This window comes from Diospyros lotus, chromosome 2, assembly GCF_014633365.1.
Source record: "Diospyros lotus cultivar Yz01 chromosome 2, ASM1463336v1, whole genome shotgun sequence".
Classification (NCBI taxonomy): Eukaryota; Viridiplantae; Streptophyta; class Magnoliopsida; order Ericales; family Ebenaceae; genus Diospyros; species Diospyros lotus.
The window spans coordinates 14,464,079-14,485,918 of NC_068339.1; the positions used below are offsets into that span (position 1 = coordinate 14,464,079).

The following is a 21,840-nucleotide window of genomic DNA, read 5'->3' on the forward strand; positions in this document are numbered from 1 at the left end:
GGCGCCGAATGGGGCGATTCGTTACAAGTGGTATGAAGGGAGGCAAGTCGTTGGCGAGACCAGCAATGAGTGGGCCATGGGGCGAGAAAAGTCATTGGCCAAGTCGTGCAGATCGACCGATGTGTTGTCAACACAGGAAGAAAAAGATGAGCTGCAACGACTGTCGATGTGTCGTCGTTGCACTTCTGCAAATCGATTAATGTGTCAGGCCTCAGCGGGTCATTGGCTCCGTTGTCTTCACCCTTCTCGTCGTCAACTTTGTCGTCTTCACCCTTCACGTCGTTGGCAACAAGCAGCAAGCACCCTTCAAGTCAACAGTGACAGCAGCAAGTAGGTGTCATATATATAGTTGTCAGTGTCCAAATATAGTCGTTGGAGAAGCACCTTTCATCTCTCACGTTCCTCAATAGCGCGTGATTTCACACACAGTGCTAACTAGCCCCCCCCATTCAAGGGCGCAATTGGTTAAACAGGCAAAGTACAAGGGGCTGGATATGTCTTTAGCCCTAAATCAACTGAAGGTCTAAAATGTAGTCAACCCCACCTAATCAAACTAAGACTCGTGACTCTTGTATGTTATTGTATATCTCATTTAAATCAACTTTAGAAACAAACTTGATACAATGGAGTGTGGGGATCCCCATTCATTAGGAATGGTGATGGGATTTGAATTTTTCCTTGGCTAGTATGAGCAAGAGTTGGGGTATCAGGCTTGTGGCTTGGGGATAAGGTGGGAAAACCCTGCCTTGCTCCTGTCTCACACTTCACTTACAAGCTCAATACAAAGCACCGTATTTACTATAAGCCCATGAACAATAAAATATAAAAGCATGCATAGTGATTGCTTTCGTCTAATAAATGAATATTCTGAACAAAAAGGAAGAGAGGAGAAACAAATGGCATTCTATTTGTAATAAATGAATCAGACTACGAAGATCAGAGTTACTTGGTTTACTTGTGACTGCATTAATGACCTCTGAAGGAATATACAACCACCGATGCTTGAAGGTCTCGATCAACCTTGAAGTGAGCATGGAAAAACCTTCTTTCCTGCCAGTTATAACCCAGAATCGATAAGAAAACAATACAAAATGCTTGGATGCTGGCAATGAAAGTAACGAAAGACAAACTAAAATGCACCTCTTGAAAAGAATGAGATGCTAAAAAGTCCTCGAGTAATTTCTCTTGTGAATCAAATAGAACAATATGACTTGGTAAAGACCAATTTTTTGCAAATTCTGATGCAAAACCAACTGGGTCCATCATGAACCGGTCCGACTCATCTAAAACTCCCTTCTCTCCACTGTTAAGCAAACATCAAATCCAAAATTAGAACTGTAACCACAATTGTCCGCTCAAAATGCCAAGGAGAGAACAGTTTCTCTATATGTTTCCTGTTAACATACCTTGGTGAGCAGTCTAAGAAACGCATGGGAATGTTGCGATGGAGAGTAGAGTAGTAAGGTGCAGCATGGCAGGGCGTTAGGAAAAGGATATTTTCCACTTTCCCGTTAAGAGCCTCAACAGAAAGATAGTTCATAACATCTTCTGTTCCTCTCTGTCCAGCAGATAATGCAGTTAAGGATCAATAAAAGAAATTATCAACAGAATATATATATATATATATATCACAATACTTGCAAGTTGCAACATCTTATAATCTTAAATGATAAAAACAACATAAAACACTTGAGCTATCCAATTAAAAGAAAACATCACATGGCTGCATCTTGTTTGATGGAAAAAAGAAATGTACCTGATGAACCAGACTCAGGTACAAAGCCATTGGAAGATTGGAGGCAAGCAGGAAAAGAACAGCCAAATGCATTTTTAAAGGCTTTTTCCTGTGAATCCCAGGAGGTCCTTTCGGTTTATATGATGAATTAGCCTTTCCAATTGTTGCTAGTGAATATCCAGAGAAAATCAGAGCTATCGGAAGCACAGGAAGAACAAACCTGTTACTCGGAGTCTGATTAGATCACAAAAGTGTAAAGTCCAGAGCAGTGAAAACAGTTTCTTTTCCTTTCAATAAATTGAACAGAGAAAACAGTATTCTATGAGAGGAAAAAAAAAGTATTCTTAGTAACAGAAGAACAAAATTAGAACTAAAGTACCTGAACTCTTTGTGGCCTAGGACACTATAAAGTCCAAGAACCCATGAAATAAGTCCAAACAGCTTCCATTGTTTAGACAGGATAATGCCAGCTATTGAGAATGGGAGAAAAGTGAATAGCATAATAGTAAATCCCTGAGTGAAGTACCAGTGCCATGGGTGAGTTCCATAGTAGTCTCCACCAGAAGAAAGAAAATTGAACTTCAAGAAATTAAGGGGTACTAACACCCATGATCCATACATCAAACGATCCAACAAACATGATAGTGCAATCATCATTAGCCTGACACCATGAGTTGAAGTATAAGGGATAAGATGGTATGACCATTTAAATTACAAAATTACTGAGCCACCCAAACACTTAAATATAAGTTTCCTCAATAACTTCCCCTGATGCAATGGTAATAAAACAATTACTCGAGCAGATAAAATAAGAGCAAGATCAAGTACTCCACATCAACAAATGCACACAAAAAGAGACAAGCACTAAGTAAATAGTGCTTCCATGTAGAACAAGTTGGTTTCACAATATCGACTGTGTAATGGAACACACCCATATCAGTTATCTTCATTCACTGTCATCTCATGAAACTTTTGCATACAAAGATAGTTTGGAACTTTATTTCATTATTCCCTTGCTAGAGGGTTGTGTCAAGAAGAGCATCAAGCAAAAAATTTTACCGCGTTATTTTGCATGGATTTGTATTGTCAATGTGACTTTTAAAAGTCAATAGACATTATGAATGCCATGTCACTGAGCCTAACTCAATTAGGATAACGTGGAATTGATGATGATGTAACTATAAATAGTATTAACAGGCAAATGATTAAAACATATGGCGGCAGCACCCTCAAACTCAGTGGACTGACTTAATACATATAAATAAGAATTGTTTCTCATATTATAGCACAGAAAGGAACATGAGGCCAGGAGATGGATTTTTGTAACCCATGGTATCAAATACTGAAATTGCTAGAGCTTGCAGACTTCTCAGCATATTAGTTCTGTATGCAATTTGAGGTCATTGCTTGGTGAAGGTTGTTTGAGCTAAAAGGACAAGAATATGTGGAAGTATAAGTGTTTTGTATTGTTGTTATTGCTGTGTTTCTAATTTGTTTCTGCTGTATTACTTTGTATTGTTGTTCGGTAACTTAAAGTGTGTTTAGGCGCTGTGGTTAGGCGCTGTCTTTTATCAAGAGTGCTAGCTGTGTCTATAAATAGCTATGCCTCTTATTTGATTGTAAGTTTTTGATTCTCTGGATAATAAAGTTACCGAGGGACTTCTTCTTTCTCTTGTCTCTTTGTTCTTTTTGTGCTCTAGAATTTCATCACATGGTATAGAGCCAATGGCCTGCAATTCGAACTCCTCTTCATCTCCTCGTAATTCCTCTTCTTCAATAGCCTCGCAATTTGATTTTTCTGCGGTGGCTAAGGCCTTTAGTTTCATTCCAATTAAGCTCGACTCGAGCAATTATATTTTTTGAAAAGCTCAAATCCTTGCAACTCTTCGTGCATTTGATCTTGTGTTGTTCGTTAACAAGACATCACCGCAATCAAAGTATCTGTCAAGTTCAGATACAGCATCAGCTGATGATGCAGCTGCTGATGAGATCAATCCTGATTATCTAGCCTGGATGCGATCAGATCAATTGTTGCTTGGGTGGCTGTTTTCTACAATTGACCAAGAAGTTCTTGCACAAGTGATCCATTCGGAATCATCTGCTGAGGTATGGAATTCTTTAGAAAGTCTTTATTCGCACCAAAAAATTGCGAAGTCGTTCCAATTAAAACAGCAGCTAAGGTCTCTTAAGAAATGTGTGTTATCAGTGATTATGTCTTGCAAATTAAGACTATAGGTCATTCGTTAACAGCAATCGGAGAACCTCTAGATGATAAGGAATTGCTTCTTGCTATTATAAACGGCATTGATCATGACTATGAAACTGTTGTTAGTTTGATAACATATCAAATGGATGAGATAAATATAGAAAGGTGCGATACTTGTTGTTAATGCATGAACAAAGGCTATTGTCTAAGAATTTGCCATTGGTTGCTTCTACTTTTGATTCGGAGTTACAAAAATCCTTTGGCATGACAGTTAATATGGCACAGTCAACAAGAACTAGATCAGGTGAATTGAATTTTCCATTGGTTGCTTCTACTTTTGATTCGGAGTTACAAAAATCCTCTGGCATGATAGTTAATATGGCACAGTCAACAAGTACTGGATCAGGTGAATTTGTTGCTAATAGAGGAGGTTACATGACTAGAGGAGGAAGTTTTACTAATAGAGGAGGAAGAGGACGAGATAGATTTTCTAACATAAGAGTCTATTGTCAGCTTTGTGGCAAACCAAGGCACTTTGATGACAAATGTTACCATAGATTTGACAAAAATTTCCAGAGAATCATTAATTCAGGTTTTGGTAGATTTAATAATGGTGATGGTCAGTCAGAATCCAAGGCATACAAGGCTACCTTTAGTGGTTCTAATGGAGCCTACATGAATAATTTAGGATCAGTTCCAGGTGCTTGCTATAGCAATTTTCCTCCGCCTGTTCCAAGTGCTTTTCCAAGTGCTTACTACAGCAACTTTCCTCCTCAACCTGATAATCTGTCTCAATCCTCAACTTCTGTTGCAGATCCTACTTGGTTTGTTGATTCTGGTGCGACAAACCATATAACATCTAACCTTGGTAATCTTTCCATTCACACTCCTTATACTGGGGATGATAAAGTGGCCATAGGAAATGGTAAGACTCTACCGATCTCACATGTTGGTTATAGTAATTTTTATACTCATTAGCAGCCTGCTTCTATCCTCTATTTGCCTAATGTTTTGCATGTTCCTAGCATGAAAAAAAACTTAATTAGTGTATCACAACTTACTCATGATCGCAATGTTGCTGAATTCCATGCTACTTCTTGTTTGATCAAGGACAAAGATTATGAGAAAGTGCTACTTCAGGGAGGTCTTAAAGATGGACTCTATCAGCTGTCACCAGCATTTGCTCATGTTGTTTCCAATATTCCAATCCAATCAAATGTCTCAAAAACTTCAGGCTTCCATTTGTTGTCAAACAGCTCAGTTGATTTTTGTTGTAATAAACATAGCTCATCTGTTCATGAGCAATCTCCTAATGCTAGAATAGCTCAATGTAATAATGCTAGTTTACAATGGCATGCCAAACTAGGGCATCCATCATCAAATGTACTGCGAGCAGTATTGAATAAAGTTCATGTTCCTTTTTCAAAATATGATCTATCCTTTTGTGACTCATGTAAACTTGGTAAACTACATCAGCTACCATTTTCTGATTGTGAAATCAAAGCTACAAAACTATTAGAATTGGTTTATTCTTATTTGTGGGGGCCTTCTCTTGTCTTGTCCATAGAAGGTTTTCGATATTACATTGTTTTTGTTGATGCCTACAGTAGGTACTCGTAGCTATATCCTTTGAAACTGAAATATGATGCCCTATCTATTTTTGTAACGTTTCACAAGTTTGTTGAACTACAATATAACTCAAAACTTAGGGCTTTACAAACTGATAATGGGGTTGAATTTAAAGCCTTCTTACCCTATCTTCAAAGCCAAAGCATTCAACCTAGATTTACTTGTCCATATACACACCAACAAAATGGTGTGGCTAAAAGAAAACATAGACACATTGTTGAAATGGGGCTTACTTTATTAGCCCATGCTCATATACCATTAAAATTTTGGGTAGAAGCATTTCTCACTGCAGTTCATACCATAAACATCTTACATGCTTCTCCTCTCAAGTCTCAAACTCCATTTGAACTGCTATATCACAAACCACCAAACTATTTCTTGCTACAACCTTTTGGTTGTGCTTGTTCTCCTTACCTTAGACCCTATAACAAGCACAAGTTTGATTTTCATACCTCTAAATGTGTTTTCATTGGATATAGTCACACTCATTCTGGTTATAAGTGTTTGCATCCATCAGGAAGGGTATATGTTTCTTGTCATGTTCAATTCAATCATCTTGAGTTCCCTTATCCAGCTTTGTTTTCTGTCTTCTTCTTCTAATGAGCGTCGATATGGGGGATCTACCACAGTGTTTCCTTTTGGTTCTTTTCCTTATTCATTTCCTCCTGCATCTCCTGAAGTAGCATTGCCTCATAATCCTTCTCATAATCCCGTTCTGACTTCATCTTCTTCTGCACCTCAAATCAGCTCAAGTCCATCAGCCTCTTCTACATCAACCTCTTCTACATCAGCCTCTTCTACCTCTTCTTCCTCACTGCCCGTTGTAACTAATACCTTACCCAGGTCTAAAGCTACCCCTGCACCTTCTATTCATCCTATGGTCACTCGGTCCAAAGCTAAAACTGTTTCTATCTCACCCCATGCTTTAGTTAGTACTCTAGAACCTGATTCCGTTCATGAGGCTCTTTTAGACCCACGATAGGTTCAAGCTATGGAAGAGGAAATTTCCACCTTGCATCGCAATCATACTTGGGTTCTTGTGCCATTTTCTAAGGATATGAATTTGATTGGATGTAAATGGGTGTTTCGAATAAAATATAAGGCTGATGGTTCAGTTCTTAAATACAATGCTAGATTAGTTGCAAAGGGTTTTCTTCAAAACCCTGGAATGGATTATGGTGAGACATTCAGTCCAGTGATAAAAGCTCCTACAATTCGAGTCTTGTTCTCTCTAGCAGTTACTTTTGGTTGAGATATGCAGCAAGTAAATGTCAATAGTGCCTTTTTAAATGGAGACTTGCAAAAAGCTGTGTTTATAACTCAACAGGAAGGTTTTGTTAGGTCTAAGTTTCCCTCGCATGTTTGTCAATTAAAAAAGTCTTTGTATAGTCTTAAACAAGCACCAAGGGTTTGGTACAATAAATTGAGGATGGCTTTACAAAGCTAGGGATTCTCTAGGGCCAACATCTGATGTGTCAATGTTCATTAAACAAACCGCAACCTATGTTTTGTTCATTCTGGTCTATGTAGATGATATCTTGATTACTGGTTCTGATAATACAGCACTTAAGTCTTGTATTACTGATCTAGATACTCATTTTGCCTTAAAGACTCTTGGTTCTATTAATTACTTTCTTGGGTTTGAGGCATATCGAGATACAAGTGGCTTGTACTTGTCTCAATCTAAATATGTCTTAGATGTGCTGAAGAAGGCTCACATGCAAGACTGTAAACCCTGTGATACACCCATGGTTTCTGGCTTTTCTTTAACTGATGAGGGTGATGTTTTTCCCAATCCATCTTTGTATAGGACTCTAAGTGGGTCTTTGCAATGTCTAACACATACACGCCCTAATATTTCGTTTGTTGTTAACAAATTAAGCCAGTATTTGTCTGCTCCCAAAATGCAGCACTCAAGGGACAATTGGATTGGGCCTGTGATTTTCTTCCTCACTTGACGATTTGTCTCTAACTGTGTATACAGATGTAAACCATGCTAGCTGCAAGGAAATTAGGAGATCTACTAGTGGGTTTAGTGTATGTCTTGGACAAAATCTAATTGTGAGGGGATCAAAGAAGTAATCTGTGGTGGTCAGGTCAGTAAGAGAAGTTGAATATCAAGCTGTTGCATTGGGTGTTATAGAACTGCTATGGTTGAGGTCTTTATTTGCTAAGTTGGGATATCCATGCAATACTACATCAGTTGTTTGGAATGATAATTTGGCAACCAAAAATATGGCTGAGAACCCTGTGTTTCACTCTCGCACTAAACACATCGAAATAGATGTGCATTTTGTGCATGAACGGGTGGTTGAGAATGGTGATATTGAAGTTCGGTATATTCCTATAGCTTATCAGATTGCAGATATCTTCACTAAAAGTCTAGCCAGAGATCGATTCCAGTTTTCATGTCAAAAGCTTGGCCTAAAGATGTCCCCTATTCAATGCAATTCCAATGATTCTTCCAGTATCAGCTCTTCCAGTACAAACAAAATTGCAAATTACAGACTGTCCTCTTACAAAGGAGTCTAATTTGAGGGGGAGTGTGGAAGTATAAGTGTTTTGTATTGTTGTTCTTGTTGTGTTTCTAATTTGTTTCTGTTGTATTACTTTGTATTGTTGTTCGGTAACTTAAAGTGTGTTTAGGCACTGTAGTTAGGCGTTGTCTTTTATCAAGAGTGCTAGCTGTGTCTATAAATAGCTATGCCTCTTATTTGATTGTAAGTTTTTTATTCTCTGGATAATAAAGTTACCAAGGGACTTCTTCTTTCTCTCGTCTCTTTGTTCTTTTTGTGCCCTAGAATTTCATCACAGAATAGTGATCAAGAAAGTGAGTAAAATTAAACTTGGCTTCTAAATTCAAATTTGTGTTGGCTTAAAAGATAATTTAAGGAATTCAATAGAGAGAAATCATGTTGGAGTTCCCTGTTCTGTATATACAGGAAGTTAGAACTGTCAGTATAAACAAAAGTTAAGCCACGGCAGCCTCTTTTGAGCCCATTCTCAAGCAATTGACCCATTGTATGTTGTCCAACTAATAGAACTTAGCTTCTAGCACTGAAAGAGCTCATTCAAGTGAGAGATGATTTTTTTGGCCAACATAAATTTAACAATCCCCGTTGAATTGTTCAAAAGTTTAGGGGCTATTCATATTTATTCCATGATATACATTTGAACAAATTTCCAGATTCTTATAGCAGTTCATCTGCAATACCAAAAAGTTATCATTCAAGCTGAGTGAACTAATATGCCTAAACAAATCTTAAAAACACACACTTGTTATGCATTTCGACCCTTCTCCTTTGCACAATATGCCAACCTGAGGGGAATTAGTCCTTAGTAGCTGATGAATTTATTGCATACAGGCATACTATAACACCCAACATTCTAATGAACTTCATCAATGAAAAAAAAATTCGAAGGCAACAGAGTTAAAGATGTGGAAAAGGCTACATGTTTCAAGATGCACTGAAGAAGCTTTGTGTTTAAATAGGTGCGGGGCATGTAAATGTTCCTCTTAGAGAAGTCAATGGTTAAACCAGTGCAAAAAGAGAAACTGTGTTAGAGACATTGGCACAAGATTTCATATAATTAAAGACTGTTTTGAGGAAGAGAATGACGTAGAAATACCTACCCAATAGGAATCACCTCAAGGAAAACAAACTTTAGTCTATGACGTGTCAGAAGCAGCTCCAAGAGGCCAACATAAACCCATGTAATAGCACTTGTTGGTCGAATGGCACATGTTAATGCTGCAACAACCAAACCCCACTTTCTCGAGACTAAGGGAACTTTGCTGGAAGACACTCTTATACAGGGCCAATAGTAAAGGCCCACAAGTGTAAGAACAGTCTCCAAACTATTTGATAATGTACGATTGATGCAAAAAAACATAAACCAGTTGGTCAACTGTGAAAAGAGCTGAAATAGCATTAAGTAGTACAATCATTACAACCATCAGAATGACATTAAAAATATTTTTCTCCATTTTATGAAAATAATTGTTAGTGGTGTGTTGTTTTGTCATCATCAAAATAAGTGTTATATGACCCTTCCAGCAGTAAAAGAAAGGACATAAATATTCAAGAACAAACACAGCACAAAAGGGAAGGATACTGCCCATTGTGCTACATGGTTGCCAAATAGGACATGAGACAGTTTGTAAATGTAAAGATCACCAACTGCAGAAAAAATTGATTGGAACATCCTTGGAGCTTTAATCTGTAAAACGCAAAAATGAATGTTACCTAGGAGATTATGAGTTATTACAAGGAAAAGCACACACAGCATTAACTTGAATACCCCTGACTTGCCAACTTTCAAGGATGAAATGTAAGTAAAGTAGCCAAAGTATTGAAAAGAAAAAATTGTATGGAAATGTAAATGAAAACAGCTCTGGTTCTTGGTACCAAATATACATATAACCCATAACATGAGAGGTTGTGTATTTGACCCAATTCAAAGGTCATGCACAACCTTAATCTCCAGTTCATGGTACCAAATGTACAAATAACTCATAACAAAAGATGTTATGCATTGACTAAATTCCATGAATTGTTAGGTTGAACTTCCACACCAACCTTATAAGGATTTCTCATAAATTCCAGCCATAATAAATAGTACTGGAAAGTTTCCCATCTATTGGCCTCCAAACAGTACCAAATTCACAATGACCCAGGACAACAAATATTTTGTGCTAAGGCCAAACTGCCAAAGCATGAAATGCCAGAAAATTGTGACACGAATGCCAATATCTAGAAAGTCTAGGTTATCAAGGCAGGCAATTTTCTGAAATGTTTTGTCTCTAACGGAAAGCAACTGGTTAGCATTTAAACCCAAAATTCCATCAAAGAAAAAATCCCCAAAAGGGAACCCAAGATGAATTCCCAGTAACATATCCATCCTTATTAACCCAGTAATACATGACAAACTTACATAAAATTCATCTAATTTATGTCAGCTTTTAAGTATAGGAAAACAAAATGAATGAACCACACAACTCTCTCCTCTTGCAGACATTGCAAATACACTGTAACAACTCAATAATCCACTGCCTCAATATTGAATAATCAGAAAGGATAGATGGGGAATCAATTATCGGTATACCATATCAATACCTACATTTATTTTCCAATATTTTGTTCTAAAACAGTTGATCAACAAATAAAAATGTATAGGCAAATTAAACATATTTATACTCCTCTATAGCAACATGTTCCATAAAACCTTAACTAGAAACAAATCAATCAGTGGAGGAGCCAATACCTACCATGATCCATGGCGCATCAAGACGAAATAAGGCAAGAACATTGTAAAGGAAAGCAAACAACATGGGATGCAGGTAACTTCTGATCCCCTTCTCCCATTCCCAAGTCAAATATCCATATCTTCGTTTAAACAACACAAATAACACACCATTAGCAGCTTATAAACATAGAGTAAACTAAGAAAACATTAATCGAGAAGAAATCGATTTGAACCAAATATATACCCGAACGTGATACGATGAGCAACTTCTAGGGCTTGCCAATGCTCGTCTGGATTGAAATATGTCTGCACCATCAAAGCATTTGCCATGCGCACAGCCAGACAAATCAAGAATACATTCTTCGACGAGAAAGCTGGATTAAAAACCGAGGCTCCCGGTCTCTCTCCAAAAGAATTAGGATCTGTAATTCTATCTTTTTGCTTCACATCATTTGCCTTCTTCCTCTGTCTCATGCTTGACTACAACCAGAAAACCACTAAAAAAAAGATGAATCGACGGCTCCTGTGGCCGACGGAAGGAATTCTACGAGAGAGGGGAGAGAAGAGAGCAAAGCAGAGAAAAGCCGAGCAGCGGTGCACCAGTCAGGCTCCTAGCCCCGATCCAATTTGCGGTCGGGGCACAGGGCTTGTTTGGGGTTGATGTGATGTGCTGTCCGTTCTGCTTTATTGTACAATGTGTCATCAAAGTAACAAAATATTTAATTATATTTACTTTTAAAAATAAATAATAAATGTTTAATTAGAGTTTTTTTAGAGTCGTCAATTTTTAATTTTAGATTTTAATTTTTGTGTTTAGTTTTTTATCATTTTATGTATTTATTTTTTTTTATTTTAAAAAAATTGAGCATACTATTTAATAATGTTTTTAATTTTTAAAAGTTTAAAAAATAAAAGTTGAATATGGTGTTTAGTGTAAAAAATTAGTTTAAAATTCAATAGTAAAATAAATTATAAACAATAGATTGATGTTGGTTTATGAGTAAAGAATAGAGATGTCAAATAGATTCAGTTACATGCGACTGTCTTAGCCTGGAGATAGTAATTTTATGGGATTTATAATATTTTTTTATAGCAACTACCATAAAAGTGAGAACATTAATAGCTTATAACCATTTTCTAACCATTGAATGGCTAAAAATACAAATTAATATAGATATGGAAACAGTAATTTTATGGGATTTACAATATTTTTTTATAGCAATTACTATAGAAGTTAGAGCATGATTAGTTTTTAATTATTTTGTAATTATTGAGTGGCTAAAAATATAAATTAATGTCGACATACAACATATATTGATTTTAATTTTAAAAAGAAGATTGGAGGGAACCCAATTTCCCTCTTCCCTCTAAAATCTTGTAAGGGTGGTAGAAGGGGAGATGTGAGTCCTTTTTCAATTAAAAAATTATTTTTTTATTTTCTTAGTTTTTATGTTATGTATAATAATATAAAGCATGAGAGTAACATCAAAAATTTAATGTTATAGCCCTTCTCTTCTCATTTTATTTTTGCTTAAACTCTTAAATGAGGTCAAGAAAATTTCATTTTTTCTTTACTTAACATCCAAACAACAATAAGGAAGTTCTCCACCATTTTCTTTTCATACCTTTCTTTTATAAACCTTTTATTTTTCTCGCCTCTTAAAACTTAACGTAACCTTAGTATAAGAAGCATCATTGGAGGTATCATCTTGAGTGATAATTTGATTTGTACCCTATATTATTTTATAAAATTATATGTCACTCTCAAAATTTAGTATGAAAGAGGGTTGGCTATTCATTGTTACCATGCATGCACCGATGGAAAAAATGGTTCTTTGGCTTTCAAGATGAAAGTTAAGGGTGTTCAATCAGTTATAATCAAATTAAATTACATATAATAACTAAATTGAACCGACCAACCAACCCTAACTTACTAAAACCTAAACTATTTTGATTGAACCGAACTAATGCACAAAATAATCGAAGACAAAGAAAGAGATAAGAGCATTTAAAAAAAAATGAATTTTACCAGAATTTGGAAAGTGCTTCGTTAATCCAAAATCACTCTCAAAACCCCTTCTTCAAAAACCCACCATGAATTGACCCATTAATCAACAATTTATAGCTTTTTGGCAATAGAGAGAAAGCAAAAAGAATAGCGATCAGAAGAATAAGAAGAATTGAATAACCCATACAAAAAATGACACTAAAGAAAGACAAAATGGGTAGTGTTGAACACCCACGAAAAGTTTGGATCTTCAGGAAACGACAAAGAAATTGGAGATTAGGATTTGTTGCCTGCTTGCTAGGACAGCGAGTGAAAGCGAGAGCAAGAGAGAGAGAGAAGCCAAATTGAAAAATTAGATTGAAGGGACGAAAGAGCGACTACAGGCTTCTTGAGAAGCCAAATTAAAAAATGAGATTGGACAATTAATGGGAGTAGGGTTGTTGAAGGAACAAGGCTACAGGCTTAGCCAAATTGAAGAGACATGAACTATAGACGCACAGGGCAAAAGGAACTAGAAATGATTGAACACAAGCAAACATCAGTTCAGTTAGTTCGGTTAATCGACCAACGAAAATCGAATCAATAAAAATTAATCAATTTTTTTGTCAAAAATAATCGAACCATTAACTGATACCTAAATAACCGAATCGAAGCCAATTTGATTCGGTTAGTTCGTTCTAACAAAACCTCTACTCATTCCTAGTGAAAGTCAGTATTTTTTACACTTTTTGTGAAATACTAATGTGAACTCTTTTTTAATGAACTACAAAGGAAATCAAATTCTTTCACAAATGACACATGGGAAATATAAAAAAATGGCAATACATCTTGTATGAGAGTGCTCTTTCTTTTTTGAATGAAAAAAAATATTACGTTCGTTTAGATTTCATTTAAGAGTGAAAAGGAAAAAGCATACAATCTCCGTTGTCTCATGGTGAAATGAAGCACCTACATTGCAAGCTCTAGTGCCTCTACTAGCCTTTATATATTGAGCACACCCTTCTCTTCCTTCTTACTATTCTATGAAGAATCCCTTATGGAAAAACTATGAATGCTACCTCTTCTCAATGATTGATGAACCAAATGCAATGTCTGAACTTGAACAATACATGATATTGCCGCATTCTTTGTGGTTGTCTAAGTTTTTCACAACCTTCCATAGTATATACCTTTGAAAAAAGCCTTGCCACCAAACGATGGCTATGATGTTAATTAAGTTCTTGGTTCTACTTCCTTGATTTATTTGGTTCGCTTTGTAGACTGTATTATCACTGACGTATGCATGTATGTATATATTTAACATTTTTTCTTCCATTTCATATGATGTGATGGATAGAGATTTATTTTTACTGAATTTTATCTCTAGAGTACTTTATAATTTTATTTCCTCTCCCCAAATCTCTAGAATCCTTATAAAGAGCCTCTAAAACAAGTCTCTTTTTAGGAATAAAATTATGGGTAAAACACATTAGACACCCTAGCTTAAACTTAATTTGGCGGTAAAGAGAATCATTTGCGCTTTAGAAATTACGTTGAGTATCTTTATTGTTAAAAAATTATGTCACATTATATTTTAACTAAACTATATCGGTAGTTGAGGTAATCTAGTAATAGACGTTAAGTGAGTTATTGCTAATTATCTATGCTTTTGAGGTCATGGGGTTATCATGCATTGCGGTTGTCTCTCGCGATCAATAAGATAACGGTAAAAACTAAAACATATATATGTATGTGTTTCGATTATGAGGTTAGCGTTGTTAATAATGATAAAATTTATTGAAAACCTACAAACATGATTCTTTGCGCATGCATTAATTACTTAAATTTATCAAATATGCACAATTATTTATAAATTAATCGTGAATTTTAGATAAGATTATTTTTTATAACTAAAAAATAACTAGTAAATCCTAAAAAAACACTGTTCTCAAAACAAAAATAACGTAAAAAAATACTCTGACTCGACCCTCAAACCCTAACAAACCAGACATATATTTTAATCTTACTAAACCACGTGGACTATTTGCACGTCTGCGTTGGATCGAAGTTCGGAATCAATTTAGAAACTCCTCATGTTGAAGTCAAGAAGAACCGAAGACCTTCTTACCGCCTAGCTTTTGACGAAATCCCAATGGAGTCAGCTAAGCTAAGCTTCTCTTTCTCTCTCTCTCTCTCTCTCTCATTTACACCATCATTGATGAGAGTAACCGCATAATTTCTAATCTAACTCGGGTCTGCAATTAATGCTTCCTCTATCGATGATCATGATTCATCGTATTTCAAATCTTTTCCTTTCGAGATATCCCATTCTTCATACCCCGATTTCCTTCAGTTTTTCTCACTTTTTCCCGAGAAAATATGGGTGAAATCGCCATAAGCCCCAACCTGGCGATCGTCGTCGTCGCAATCGCCGCCGTCTTCTTCATCTCCTGCCTCGTCCACCTAATCAGGTTCCTCGTCTGGCCGCGGAACCAAAACCCTGAAGATTCCGGCAACGGCGGCACGACCTTTCACGGCCCTCTCCGGGAGCTCTTCGTCCTACACGACGAAGGCCTGGACCAGGACCTGATCGACGCTCTGCCGATATTCAAATACAGCGCCGTCGCCGGGGTGGAATACCCCTTCGATTGCGCCGTTTGTTTGTCCGAATTCAAGCTGGAAGATAGTCTCAGATTGTTGCCTGATTGCAGCCACGCGTTTCACATGGATTGCATCGATAAATGGCTTTTATCTCACTCCACTTGCCCACTTTGTCGAGCCAGTCTCCTCGATCCCTCGCCCGATAATCGCGGCCGGCCGACGATCATGATTGTCGAATCCGTCGGTGACATTTCAAGAGAGATCTTCTCCGATGGGGATGATACAAAATCTTCTGAAATCGAGGCGAAAGACGACTCAAATCAACCAGAAATAGGTTTATCTTTATCCCTTGTATTTGCCTTAACATCTAATATAGTTCTCTCTTGAAATAATACACAGTTATAATTGTTATGCGTTTCTTCGAACAGTCGTTTCGGAAGAGAAGGTTGTGGCGGTCAAGCTGGGGAAGTGTCGGAACATGGGCGGTGCCGGAGAAGGAGGATACGGCGACAGGAGGATTGATGGTAGAAGGTGCTTTTCTATGGGTTCTTTCGCGTATGTAATGGATGAGAATTTGGTTCTGCAAGTACCCATCAGAGCTCCAGCGAAGAAAGGACCGGTTGCGGCCGGGCTGGCTCCGAGACGGGCCTATTCGTTGCACTTTCCGGAAACCCGGAATGCGGTCTCCGGCGAACTGGGTTGTGGTGAGGAGAGGCTGAGCACCAAGACGCCATCTTTTGCAAGGAGGACGCTGCTTTGGCTGGTGGGAAGACAAGAGAGTGTTTGAGTTATTTTCTCTCGTTCGTTTGTAGGATGGGAACGCTGGATGATTGAAAATAGAAAATAGAAGAAAATTTTGGAATTCAACATAGAAAATTTATGCATTTCATATGATTAGAAAAAAAATATATTTATCATAAGTAGAAGTTCAAGATATTTTATATAAGTCGTTCTTCAAATTAAAGGAAATAACAAAGATATGGAAGATAATTAAATTGAATTAATATTTTTTTATTTACATGATAATATTAAACGACACGACGACAAAACAAATATGTATTAACATATCGTTATTTAATAAATAAATAAATAAACAACAATAAAATGAATAAGTTGTATTTGAACTTCACTCTCTTTGTTTTCGTAATTTATTTACGATAAATTACTCTCAAATCTCCGTAATCTTGTGAGCGCAATCATCACGGGATAGAAAGTTTATAACAAGATGAGCTCTAAAAGATTTAATAAAAAAAATAGTATGGTATTTAGTTGGGCACTGCAATGATTTAGAAAATAGTGGGATTGGAAATCCGAAATGGCCACAAATGACCATTGCATTCATTTAATCATTGTATTATTACTTCAATAAGGGAGCTTGCAGTGGGGGACAACTTCACGGGCCATAATGGATTTACTAGGATTCAATGAATCCATAAAAATGGCAAGTTATATGAGTAATGAGGAGGTTAGCACTTTAATGGTTGTGTCTTGAATTACATATATAGCGCATAGAAACATTTTTATTTACTTCAAAATATGTTCTCTTCTTATCCATCCATACCACTACAACACACTTGTCAACTTTTATTAACTCTCACTGCTGGTAGCTAATATGATCAAATTAGTGTGGGCAAAGAAACCCTATTTCATGACTTCACTTATGACTACACCTGTAACGTACTCTCTCTCTCTCTCCCCACCACCCTAGCACCAGTGCGACAATAGGCTGAGTTTTTCACCCCCGCAGCCCGTTGCTGCCGGTGGATAACTCTGCAACAATACTGGTCAAGACTGAGTAACTTACTTCTCTTTAAGAGTGCACTCCACCGGCGGCGGCAGCATATTATTGATCATTGGCTTCCCCTGATGGTGTTGCTGCATTATCAAGCACGGAGGCACAGTAATTGATTTCAGTAGTTAGCCTTGTATTGGGAAAAATTAAGGGATCTCGCTTGAAACTAGCCATCCCAGCAGGTCCCAAAGGAACACGAAAGCCACCACGAGCATGCACATGCAGCTGCAGGCCACCACTGTTCCTTAATGTGCATACCTCTGTCCATGTCATTGGCTCACATCAGCTGGAGGCAATGAAAGTTAATGACGTTATTGATTTGTTATAATTTAAAAAATGTGATGAGAATTAAAAAAATTAAAATATAATTTTGAATTTAAAATTAAAAAAATATTAGTATTTTTTTATGTAATTGATCTAAAAGTAAATTAACTATTTTATCATTGATTTTAAACCATCTCTCCTCGATCTCTCTTTCTATTTCTCTCTTGCACTCTTTCTTCTCTCTTTCTCTCTCTATTACAAAAATGCATTTTTTAATTACAACATATTTTATATGTATAAACTAAACATATCTGCATATTATTATATAATAAACAAACATCATATTTTAGTATTATAAGATTTTATCAATAAAGTGTTTTTTAAAATTATTTATATATTTATCTAAGAAAATAAAAATTAACTAGGTTAATAAAATTTGAATTTATAACCTCTAAATAGTAATTAATTTTTTTAAAACAAACTAATGTATCAAGTTTATCTTGTTCATGATTTTGTCCAAAAAAAGTTCAAAAAAAATTAATTGTCAAATGTCACACAATAAACTTTTACTGATTATTTATTTTTCGCATCTTGCATTGCGTATCACCCGGCTACCCCTCTAAGGCTATCTCTAGCAAGCCTCCTCATTTCACTCCCTAATATATTATAAATAATTTACTCCCTATTCTGATTTTACCTCGAAAATTGTGTCTGCTCCAGCAATACTTTCTATTCTCTTCTCTATTTAACTCTCTATTTCATTTCTTCATCAATAAACTTCAATTTTATTTATTTTACCTTACATATATGTTTAACTACTATAAAATTTTATTATTTATTTTGTAATTTAATAATAAATATTATATATTAAATATTAATAATATTTAATATATTTTTAAATCAATTTACTAATTTTATAAAAAGTAATTATTTAACAAAATATAATTTAATAACAAAATTAAGATTTTAATATGATAAAATTAAAATTCCAACAATGGTTATATTCCAACGGCTATATTTCAATGGTCACATTCCAATGGTCACATTCCAACGGTCATATTCTAACGGCTATATTCCAACAGTTTATAAATAAATGATCCATTTGGTTAAAAAATTTACAACCCACAAATCTAAAACATCAACTCACATTAGCCACCATGTCCAACATCAACCGTATGTATACATGGCCACGGTTCATGAACCGCCGGTTCCGGTTCATGAACCGCCGGTTCCGGTTCAAGAAATCTTTGAACCTGAACCGAACCGCCCAAGGGCGGTTTGGGACGGTTCGGTTCCGGTTCCGGTTCGTGCCGGTTCGGTCAACGGTTTGGACCGGTTCGGTCAACGGTTTGAGCCGGTTCGGTCAACGGTTCCGGTTCCGGTTCAAACCGAATTTTTTTAATTTTTTTTAAATATTGTTGTATTCAATTTTGGTCCTTGTTCCGTTGTTCGGTTCGGTTTGGTTTCGATTTTTAATTGTTAAATGTAATTGTAAATATAAATATTCTCAACCATATTTTTAATAAAAAAACACTACTAAAAATTGAAGAAATATAAGTAATAATTTCATTAAAAATAATTAAAACAACTAAACAAGTATGTAATATAAGTAATTAATTTTTACAAATGTGAAAAATAAAAAATAAAAAATAGAATTAGACTTAATTTCATTAAAAAATAATTACAACAAAAATGTAATACAAGTAATTAATTTTTACAAATGTGAAAAAAAATAAAATATGGACTTGGATCCTACGCATCTTCATTGGAGTCGGAAGTCGCCGTTGTTGAACCATCATTAACCCATTCGTCAGATGATGATGAATGGATAAGTTCTTCTTGACGTCGCATGTTAGCTCTTTCCCAATCATCGAGGCAAACTTGAGCTTCCAATGATTCTGGAGCCAATCTTGATCTTCTTTCGTCCAAAATGTTGCCTCCACTACTGAATGTTTGTTCAACGGCTACAGTTGAAGCTGGAACTGCAAGAAGTTGACTTGCAATAATTGCAAGAGTTGGAAATGTCTCCTTGTGCCTTTTCCACCACTCCAAAATTTCAAAATTTAAACCTGTATCATCACCAAACTCAAAAACTGTGGTTAGATAAGTTTCGAGCTTCGAATGTGAGCTCGATCTAGGTTTTTTCCTCCTTTGATCTAAAAATTTATGACCCCATTTCATTGGTTGGGAGGAAGAGGAATGCGGAGCCATGGATGGAAATGATTCTTCACTACTAGGAGCAATAACATATGCTTCATATAATTGATTGCATAAAGTTCTAACCTTAGAAATTATAATATTCACATCAATTTCTTCATTATTTTCTAATCCTAACAACGAATAATAGTTAGACAAACACTCAATTAAACCATCAAATTTACACCTAGGATCAAATACCATAGTAACAAGAAAAATTTCAGGAATAAATTGATAATAACGTAACCATTTTTCTCTCATTTCTAAAACAGCATGACAAATTTCTTCAACATTAATTCCTTCCATTAATACACCGGCCACATTCATTGCTTCTATTAAAAATTGATGTGAAGTTGGTTTATAAACACTACTAAGTGTATGAGTAGCATCATTAAAAATTCGTAAAATATTCAAAATTGAACTACAAACATTCCACATAGTTGGAAAAATAGGATATTGTGGAATATAATTTGCTGCAAAAGAACACAATAAATCTTTATATTCAAAAGATTGATTAAGTAATTTAAAAGTTGAGTTCCAACGAGTAGGGACATCTTTTGAAAAACGTTTTGGGGTTTGACCATTGGAGGTGCAAAAATGTGCCCATGCTTTTGCAGTTCGAGGGTGTACCCAAATATAAGAAATAACATTTCTAATTGGATCTAAATAAGAATTAAGTGACTTAATACCATCTTGAACACATAAATTTAAAACATGACATGCACATCTAACATGAAAAAATCTTCCACCAAAATTTGGTTGGCAAATTCTTTTCAATTCATTAATAGAAGTAGTATTAGCCGATGCATTATCAAAAGAAATTGAAAAAATTCTATTAACTAATCTATATTCTTGTAAAATTTGTTGAATTAATCTACAAATATTTTCAGCATTATGACTTTCATCAAAACATCGATACGCAAGAATTCTTTTTTGTAAAACATAATTTTCATCAACCCAATGACAAGTAATACCCATATATGAATGAGTTTGCCAATGATCACTCCAAATATCACTACAAATAGAAACATTAATATTATTGTTTTGAAAATATGTTATCAATTCAATTTTTGAGTTTTTAAACAATTTTAACAAATTCCTTTTCAAAGTATTTCTAGGAATTGATTTAAAACTAGGATTAACAAAGTTTTGACAAAATCGAGTAAAACCTAATTTTTCACCAAAACTAAAAGATAAATGATCAATTGCTACCATTTCAGCTAAACCAGACCTACAATTAGCTTCATTATAATGAAATAATTGAGGAGAGTTTGAAGAGGTAGCAAACCCGGATATTTGTGTTTGATCGCGGCTCAATCCAACCTTGAGCGGGTGCTTTGTTTGCAAATGTCGGGCGAAAGTACCATATCCACCTCCTTGCTTGAATTTGTATACTTGATTACAATAATTACAAGATACATCAAATTTACCATCTCCTTTTGGTGTTTTCTTGAAATGAATATTAAAAATATCAGAAGTAGAAATTTTTCCACCTCCCTTTTGTTGAGTTTCACTCTCTTGTGTTTGAAAATTTTGAGCTTCAAACTCAACATTTTCAACATTTCTACCTTCACTTGCCATTTTTTTGAAAAAAGTATGATAATAAAAAAATATAATAATGATAAAATAATATAGTAACAAGTAATAAATAATTAATAATATAATTGAATAAATTGATAAATAACAAAATGAGAAGATTGAAGAAATTGAAATTAAAATATTAAATGAGAGACAAAATTGAGAGAATAATAATAGCTTGAGACTTGAGAGAGAGAGAGAGAGAGAGAAAGTGTGAAAAATGAGTGGGGGAGGGAGGGGTATATATAGATAAGAATTATAAAATTTAAAAAAAAAAAAAAAGTTTGGGGGGGGGGTCCAACGGTCCAATCCAAATTGGACCGTTGGGGGGGGGGGGGCTGTCCAACGGTCCAATTTGGACCGTTGGGGGGGGGGGGGTGCACCGTGCGCGGCCTTACGCGCACGGGGGGAGGGGGGGCCGCGCACGGGGGGGGAGGGGGGGTGCACCGTGCGCGGCCGCACGCGCACGGGGGGGGGGGGAGGGGGGCCGGTTCCGCGGAACCGGAACCGGCGGTTCCGGTTCTCCGGAACCTTGAACCGGAACCGGACCGAATTTCACCGGTTCCGGTTCCGGTTCGAACCGCCGGTCCGGTTCAATTTTGGCC

The 21,840-nt window shown here is 35.9% G+C and overlaps 2 protein-coding genes across 6 annotated transcripts in view; one reads left to right on the forward strand and one right to left on the reverse strand.

The window, feature by feature from the left end:
* Nucleotides 1-11,491, reverse strand: part of LOC127793789 (mannosyltransferase APTG1) — a 62,610-nt gene extending 51,119 nt beyond the window's left edge. For 3 of the 5 annotated variants that reach the window (XM_052324519.1, XM_052324518.1, XM_052324520.1), the window contains exons 1-9: nucleotides 11,062-11,491; nucleotides 10,840-10,957; nucleotides 9,687-9,791; nucleotides 9,205-9,491; nucleotides 2,115-2,396; nucleotides 1,757-1,955; nucleotides 1,407-1,558; nucleotides 1,141-1,303; nucleotides 956-1,050 (exon numbers count right to left, since the gene is read on the reverse strand). In XM_052324519.1, the coding sequence (XP_052180479.1) occupies nucleotides 967-1,050; nucleotides 1,141-1,303; nucleotides 1,407-1,558; nucleotides 1,757-1,955; nucleotides 2,115-2,396; nucleotides 9,205-9,491; nucleotides 9,687-9,791; nucleotides 10,840-10,957; nucleotides 11,062-11,291 (1,620 nt within the window). In that variant the 5' untranslated portion in view covers nucleotides 11,292-11,491 and the 3' untranslated portion in view covers nucleotides 956-966. Of the gene's footprint in view, nucleotides 1-816; nucleotides 1,051-1,140; nucleotides 1,304-1,406; nucleotides 1,559-1,756; nucleotides 1,956-2,114; nucleotides 2,397-9,204; nucleotides 9,492-9,686; nucleotides 9,792-10,835; nucleotides 10,958-11,061 lie in introns of those variants that run through there. The other 2 variants (XM_052324517.1, XM_052324521.1) reach the window with 2 other exon arrangements.
* Nucleotides 11,492-14,957: 3,466 nt separating this feature from the next.
* LOC127795674 (putative RING-H2 finger protein ATL49) lies at nucleotides 14,958-16,237 on the forward strand. Its single transcript, XM_052327492.1, has 2 exons — nucleotides 14,958-15,739; nucleotides 15,834-16,237. Exons 1-2 carry the CDS (start codon nucleotides 15,184-15,186, stop codon nucleotides 16,190-16,192), a joined length of 915 nt encoding a protein of 304 aa, XP_052183452.1. The 5' UTR covers nucleotides 14,958-15,183; the 3' UTR covers nucleotides 16,193-16,237.
* The last annotated feature ends 5,603 nt before the right edge of the window (nucleotides 16,238-21,840 follow it).

Bases quoted from the DNA above. Each gene is read 5' to 3' on its own strand.
- LOC127795674 (XM_052327492.1), top strand. From the start codon at position 15,184: ATGGGTGAAATCGCCATAAGCCCCAACCTGGCGATCGTCGTCGTCGCA. The intron at 15,740-15,833 runs GTTTATCTTTAT...TTCTTCGAACAG, and splicing joins CTCAAATCAACCAGAAATAG to TCGTTTCGGAAGAGAAGGTT.